Source organism: Bactrocera neohumeralis, chromosome 4, assembly GCF_024586455.1.
Source record: "Bactrocera neohumeralis isolate Rockhampton chromosome 4, APGP_CSIRO_Bneo_wtdbg2-racon-allhic-juicebox.fasta_v2, whole genome shotgun sequence".
NCBI lineage: Eukaryota > Metazoa > Arthropoda > Insecta > Diptera > Tephritidae > Bactrocera > Bactrocera neohumeralis.
The window spans coordinates 31,241,407-31,249,545 of NC_065921.1; the positions used below are offsets into that span (position 1 = coordinate 31,241,407).

Here is an 8,139-nt window from a genome sequence, read left to right on the forward strand (position 1 = left end):
GATGTAACAATGGCTTGTGGATTATCATCACACCAAACTCGACATTTTTTTTTCTAATGTATGCATTCAACCTAAAGTAAACTTCAGAGATAGATAATTTTTTTTTGTAAAAATCGCTATTGGTGGCCATGCCCAATTATTGCATGAGTTGAATTTTATAAGTCCGCAAACCAAGATCCCTCCACTAAATCTTCCATAAACGGGATGTTGTTGCGCGCAATGGCGGTTGGAATCATTCGGATCTTATTCGATACTCTGTTCCGCACCAGCAACAGCGTCTTCGGTGCGCACTGTACGGCGTTGCTGATTATAGGTATTATTCAATGGAGAAAACGTGGTGCGAAAGCGATCTATGGTTGCCCGAATTATCGACTCTGCTGTCCGATTATGTCGACCGAATATTGAACGCAGCTAGCGATGTATCGCGTGAAGTGTGCCATTTTTTTAGTTAAATTTGCGCGATTTGAAAACGTTGTTCCGGAGTAAGTGTGTTCATTGTGAAATGGCGAACCAAATAACTTAAGTAACAGCGGAAAGCCCATCTCCGAAAAAAGTATTGGGTCATTGAAAATCATATGTCTAAAGAAACGCCCGCGATTAGGTGTATGGACTAGGCGAAGTATTGAACCGTGGTACACTATTATCAGAAAAACATCATCTGCATAAATCAATAATATATCAATATAAAGTATATTGAGATAACTCAAATATTGGCCGATTTATGCGGTACAAAGTCACCCGGAAGTTCGAAAATATTTACATTAAGTATATAGGGGCTACGGGAAGTATTGGTCCGATTCAACTCATTTTTGACATACAGACATACCATTATAAGAGAAGGATTATGCCTTAATTTCAATTATACAAGTATATATCACACATTAAGTAAAAAAGGAAAGTATTTTGGGGTATTCTTAAGCCCATCGTACGTTTTGACACTTCTATCTACACTCTTTCTCAGAGAGCTATCTGTTCTGGTCATCTAGGACATTTTACCATATCTGAAATTTTATCTAATTTGTTTGTATTGTGCGCATTTAGCGTCACATTGTGACTGTGTGTTTACTAAACTCGTAAAAATGTGGGGTACTCATTTTCTCTAATACTTCTTTATAAATAATGGGTTGTCAAAAAAGTCTTGCGGTATTTTTATTGAAATTGAAATGAATTTTTGATGACTCATGCCCAGCTCTTGACCGATGCTACGGCTGCTACTATGCCGGTCTCTTTCGACCAATTCAGCGATTTTTTTCGACGACAGGCCTTCCGGAGCGTGGCGCATCTTCGACCACCTCTACACCAGAACGAAAACGTTGAAACCATCGTTGTGCGGTGGAAATGAAAACTGTATCGGGTCCATAAACTGCACAAATTTTATTGGCGGCTTGAGATGCATTTTTGCCTTTATCGTAGTAGTACTGTAAAATATGCCGTATTTTCTCTTTATTTTGCTCTATGTTTTCGACGCTATAACTCGCGACGAATAAAACTAGAACTACGCGCTTTCAGCGCCAACTAGCGAAAATACCGCAAGACTTTTTTGACAATTTATATTTATTTAAAATTTCAGAAACTGTTAATAAAATATATGCGAACTTACCCTAAATGTTACAGTGTAATTTTTATTAAACGAAACGTTTACTTTTGTTGTATGTTCCTTATATGTTAGTGGACCAATGTCCTCAACTTTAATTTTATCGTCGACTCCAGCGAAATATTTGTCAATGTTTGTGTAGTTGAATATGTGTACTTTAAGTAGAGTGTCATATTTTGGATTTGGATTCATCCAATTTCTTGTGCTTTCGGAATCATTTTTTAAAATTATTTGCTGAAATTAAAAGATGCGTTAAAGTTTTTGCAAAAATATTTTTAGTAACCATTACCGAAAGCATCGTGTCGTTATAATATTCTGTAAACCACATGATAAAAAATCCTGTGATACTTATTATGAAAAGTAACAACATTACGCCCAATACTAAAGAAAGAAACACAAATAATTAATATACGCTTATGAGTATTAAATTTAGGAAGTTAAATGAATTTACTCAATGTTAAGAACTTACGTATTAACGTTCCGAATTCTTTGGACCCTTCCTTTTCTTGAATTCCAGTTAGTTCAAAAACGGTAGCGACTAAATGTTGTTTTTGCACTACATTTTCTTTACTAGAGTTTCTACTTACATTTAAAGAACTTTTCCTACTTAGCGATCTCGTTTGACTGTTGTTACAGTTTATTGAATGTTCTTTAACGGTTTCATCATTAGCGAGGATTTCGTGACTTTCTTGGTGATCTATTATCTGCCTGCAATTATAAAGTATAGAAATATAGAAATTTAGTCAGCTTATGTTGGAAATTTGTTGATAGCTTTTTTATGTTGTAAGGAGATTTCTACATATGTTGAAGGTGATTCTTCTGAAGTTTGAAGTATCTTTTACTGGTTTGTACTCATGAAAATAATATTTTAGTTAGTTGGAAAATATAATTTAATTATATTGAAAACATGTCTGTAACATGTTTGATAGGTGACTGGAAAGAACATGTTTGATGTCACTAAGTCGTTCATCATAATATTTCAGGGGTGACGTTTGTAACCAATGTGTGGGGAATGGAGAACCCTAAAGTAAGAAAAAGTTGAAAATATCCATATTAAAAGCATCTTAAAATACCGTTATGCGGAAATGTTGAGTAGAAAAGAGAACGGTACCAACATTTTCAATCAAAAATGGCCAATATTTGTTTGTTAAATAAAAATTATTTTATTTTGTTGTTTTATAGAATTAAAAGCAAGCAAAGAAAAAAGCAATCTAAAAAGAAAGAAATCATTTCATATCATAGAAATTCTGATGCGTTAATATTGGTATACTGGTAAAAAGTCAAGTATATTGCGTAATACCTTTCGATATTGTACATAAATATGGTCATTGTAATTAATAGGAAAAACATATGTAATTATGTACTTGTGTATCTACAATTTATGCTTTGCTATATGAAAAATAATTTACACAACTTTCAACAAATTTATTTTAACTTCCTTATACATACATATTTATATTATAGGTGGAAGGCAAAAGTGATATTTGGTAAACATCAGCAGCTTTACATTTTATTTACACATTCATATTTCTAGTATAGCTAATTTTTTAAAATATTCTAGAATTACAAATATATATTTTTATCGTTAATAATTCATTGAAATTTGATTGCATGAATATTACATATTAATTATATTTTTAAGATATTAATTAAGTTTAATATCTAGTTTAAATAAGTTAATTTTTTATTTAAATAAAAGATATGCAGTGAAAAAATTGGAGAGTTGACTTTTAACTCCGTAAATAGTCACAGTAGCAGCTTGAATGTTATCAGTTGCAAGTTTTTCTTCCTCGAAATGTTTAATCGTATTTTTAATCGTATTTTTAATCAATATTGCACTTCCGCCGCGGTCGCAATTGCTAGTATGAATTGTATGGCAAGTTTCATAGTTTTTAATTTTAAAATAGGCTTGTGAAATAAAATGTGCCTCCGATATCGTACACACGTCCACATTATCCGATTTCAATGCAATTTCGATTTCATTCTCATGTTTGATTAACTCATTTCAAGTCTACAAAGTCTGTCGCAAAAGAAACAGGACTGTTAAAAAAACAACAAAAAATTAATATTTTTCAAAAGTTATATTTTTTTATTCAAAGTAGTTTCCTTGTGCTTCGATACAGCGTTTAGCCCGGTCAATTAGCATTTCAAATGAGTGTTTAAGGTCATTTTTCGGAATGCTCTTGAGAATATCGGTCGTCGCCTTTTGCATAGCTGAAATGTCCTGAACCCAGTGTCCTTTCATGGGCAAATGATGTTTTCCAAATAGGTAAAAATCACAGGGTGCCAGATCAGTTGAGTAGGGTGAGTGATTAATGCTTAATATGGAATTTTTTGTTAAAAAATCAGTGACAAGCGTCGACCGATGACACGGCGCATTATCGTGCAACAGGCGCCAGGACCCTGTCTCACGGTATTGTGGTCGAGCACGACGAATGCGTGACAAAAGACGCTTCATAACACCAAGGTAAAACACAGCATTAATCGTTTGGCCAGGTGGGACGAACTCTCGGTGTACAATACCCTCGGAATCGTAAAAACAAATCAGCATTGTCTTTATTTTTGACTTCTGAAGACGACCGACTTCTGATCGTCACAGAGGTCCTCACGAGCTTCTTGGAATCGCTTAAACCACTCATGCACATTACTACGGGATAGGTGCTGATCACCATAAACTTTTTTCATCATTTGAAATGTTTTAGTAAACGTTTTCCCAAGTTTAAAACAAAATTTAATATTTGCTCTTTGTTCAAAATGCATTTTACGACCGATGACCAAAAGCTGCTGTCACTTTTTGATCGATAACATCGATTGTAGTTATCCAATTGTCTTAAATTTTTACGTAATGTCAACAAGAGATCAAACTTTTTATTTCATATACCCACCAATAGGTGGGCGCCACCAGAAACAGTTATATTTAAAAAGTTCTGTTTCTTTTGCGAAAGACCTTGTGTAAACATATTTTAATTGATTTAGACATCTTTGGTATTAAAAAGATATGTTTCAAGCTTGTATAAGCGAGTTGAATTCGTTTTGTTTGCTGAGTTTCTGTAAGATCTGTGATAAAATGCTGTCATTGGATATATTATCATTATTACTTGCTTTTTAAACGTTAGCAAAAGTAGATTTTTGATGTTTCAGCTATAATTTTAGGAACTTGTTGATGAGGTCAGTTGTTTTTTGTTCTGAAATCTACAGGGCCTTCTACCTTCTGGGCTAGACGATCACCATTTTTGTGGCCAATTGTTTTTTTTATAATTCTTTGGCAACAAGGCACTCCCGATAGTTGGCTGGATGTGCTTCGCCACAGGTACAGCTGTTTCTCTGGTTTTGAACATTCAGATGTCTTATGCTTATCGGCGCACTTAACGCATCTTGGTTGTTTGACACAATAGTTTTGTGTGTGGCCAAATGACTGGCAATGTTTGCATTGTGTCTTAGGCAGTTTTACCGGTTCAATGGAAACAATTAAATTTGTTATAGTTTTGGTTTCGTAAGTCTTTTTTATGTTCTCCATGGAATCGAACGTTACCAGAAACATGTCGAGCAGAGTTTTAGTTGTCCATTGAAGCCGATTGGCAGCTCTCAGTACATTTAATCCTTGTTCTTTTAGGTCATTAATAATCGAAATTTTTTGCAAAAACTCTAATTGGGCGTGTTTGCTTATTTTCAAATGTACCAAGATATTCCTACCCGAAAATGCTTTTGATATGCATCTGTCTAGTCTTCTATGTAGAAAGTGTTTACCTTGTGTATCTTATTATTTAAAAGTTTAATGGTAAAATTGTTTTTTGCTTCCGATTTTACAATAAATTGTTGCTGATAATTGCCGCGAACTATTTTTTGGGGTAAGCAGTTTTAATATGGCTTCATCAGTTTTTTTTAGGAAGATCAAGAGAATACTCCGCTTTTCGTTTTTTAGCTTGTGTGCGTGAAAAAGTGTTTTTGAGGAAAGTTGTTCTTCTTTACTTTAATACAAGTATGTAGAAAACATATGTATGTCGGAAGTCATCGTAGTTGGTGGAAGTTTATGGTGAACATGCTCTAACTGACAAATGTTTGAATACTAGAGTTGGAAGTATTTCTCAGCCATTTCAAAATGCTTAAAGGCAGACTCAAGGAAATTGGGTGTCATATGAATTGAAGCAAATAGACGTTGAAATGCTGCTACAACGACACAAAAAAGAGTCGTTTTTGCATCGGATTTCAACAACCATAAATGCAAAAAATACAGAACCACTTAAATACGTTTGACATCAGCACAAAGTATCAAAAATTGTCTTAATCATTCTTGGTCGCTGAGTCGGCCCAATTCTTATGGAAGAAAATCCACAAATTTCCAGAAACGTAATAAAAGCGTAACGTACTAAGAGCACATGAACAACTTATTTTTGCGAAACAAGCAAAACTAAAACATTTGTTTACAAATAAATTAGAAAACAAAACACTAAAGATTTTATTGATTTTGTTGTATTTTCGTATTTTTGTGAAGGTTTAAAACAAAATGTAGAAACATTTTCTCGGTACTGAAAATATTATTCCAGAATATTTCTCACTTATTATATATATATACGAGGGCTGCTATATATATTCTGGCCTAGGGCAACACAAAGTGTTGCCAGGTGCGATCTGACATTTCCATTGGAAAGTTTGACATTTTTTAGCATAACATCACTCAGAACGTTTTGTCATTTAATCGTGAATTGTTTTATTTGCAGGGAATTAAAAAATTCATCTCGGCCAAAAAATGGAATTAACTCGTGAACATTTTCGTGCGATCATTTTTCACAACTTTCGACGTGGATTATCACGACAAGAGTGCATCGCTGAACTAAAATCTTTGTATGGCTATGAAGCACCATCCTATAGCACTGTGAAAAACCGGTACAACGAATTCAATCGTGGCCGACGCTCGCTCAAAGACGAATTCCGTGAAGGTCGTCTAAATGCAAGACCGTCATGTAACATATGTACCTTCAGATAGAGGCATGCCTATGCATTTCTCCCACCAGCATATATTCGATATTGCATGAACACCTGGCCGTAAAAAAGGTTTGTTCTCGTTGGATCCCGCACAATTTGACAATCGCTCAAAAAAAGGCTCGTGTGGATTGGTGTAAAGAAATGCTGAAAAAATACGATCGCTTTGTTTGTAAGATCGTCACAGGTGACGAATCATGGATCTATGCGTATGAGCCCGAAACAAAACAGCAATCGACAAAACAAAAAAAAAAAAAAAAAATTAAAAAAAAAAAATAAAACAAAAAAAACCATTTTCGTTGATAAATATGCCTATTTACATTATTAGGCCAGAAATATATATAGCAACCTACGTATATGTAATATAAATAGTATATTAATCCTTTTCGGGTGAAGACGGTTTTTTATTTATCGGAACGAAGAAAATCGGTTATTATGTTTGTTTATATAATTTTTTTAAGGGAGAGTTCGTAAAGAGCGTCACTCTATTATGTTATTATATATTTCAATGATTCAATTATATTTATATAATGTTTGGTTAGTAGAAAACGTGCTTCATCATACGGAAATATTTTTAATCGTTACTGTCAAATTATTTGTTTTTATGTTTTTCTCTAATTTTCTCATTTACGTTTTGATGATTTTGGTCTTTTCGTAATCTATTCGTATTCAGTTGTCACTCAAAAACACATTGCACACCAAGCCAGAGCAAAACAGTTGTTTTTGACGTTATTGATAAAAATATTTTTGACATTTTAATCTTTTCGTGCTAACGACGTAAGCTTATATAACTGATTCGTGATTTTACTTATAAGCTTTTAAAAATTTTTACATAATTTTTAGTTAACTTTTACTTACATACTTTAACTTTAGCAAAATATATATACAAAGAGCTTTTCGCAGATATCGGTTTTATTAATAGGTTGGAATACTATTAAAGTTCACTAATAAATAATCCCTCTTCCTTTTGAAGACTTTTAAGCATTATTAAGTTATACGTGAGATATTATTTATGCAATTAATTTTATATTATTATATCAACCAAATATGTAGATAAGGTCACTAAGAATTTCAAGTTGTTTGCCTTATTTGAACCGTGCTTAGTAACTGCTAAGATTCGAACGACAACTGACTAAAGACATGACACTGGATTAAGATTAAGCCCAAAGTTTAGCGAGCTGATAACGCAGCTCATTTTTGTGCACACACATACAAATGTTTGAATGAAGTGTGTATGAACTATATATGTATATATACATGGCTGTGCAAGTATTCATTCTTATTTTTATACATGCGTATGTATATTTCCAACCCATAACAGAATACTTGTTCAGTTCGTAGATAAGGTGAAAAAGGAAGTAATATTTATTGTGAAGTATTAAATACGAATGTGAACACACATCTTTCTTTGTGAAATGTATGCCTAAAATAGATTTTTTTTTTATAAATTTAAAATATTCAGTTATATCTTATAGATGTCATTGCGGTTTGAACAGTGGCGAAAAATTAAATGTGAACTATCCTGCCAAACTTGACATCTTGAAACTCTAAAGCAAGAAAATATT

The 8,139-nt window shown here is 33.1% G+C and overlaps 1 protein-coding gene across 2 annotated transcripts in view; it reads right to left on the bottom strand.

Moving 5' to 3' along the window:
- Positions 1–7,701, bottom strand: part of LOC126756561 (lysosome membrane protein 2) — a 33,197-nt gene extending 25,496 nt beyond the window's left edge. Inside the window, exons 1-4 of one of the 2 annotated variants that reach the window (XM_050469719.1) lie at positions 7,433–7,686; positions 2,064–2,302; positions 1,884–1,975; positions 1,601–1,828 (exon numbers count right to left, since the gene is read on the bottom strand). In XM_050469719.1, the coding sequence (XP_050325676.1) occupies positions 1,601–1,828; positions 1,884–1,975; positions 2,064–2,302; positions 7,433–7,434 (561 nt within the window). In that variant the 5' untranslated portion in view covers positions 7,435–7,686. Of the gene's footprint in view, positions 1–1,600; positions 1,829–1,883; positions 1,976–2,063; positions 2,303–7,432 lie in introns of both variants that reach the window. The other variant, XM_050469720.1, reaches the window with a different exon arrangement.
- Positions 7,702–8,139: the final 438 nt, after the last annotated feature.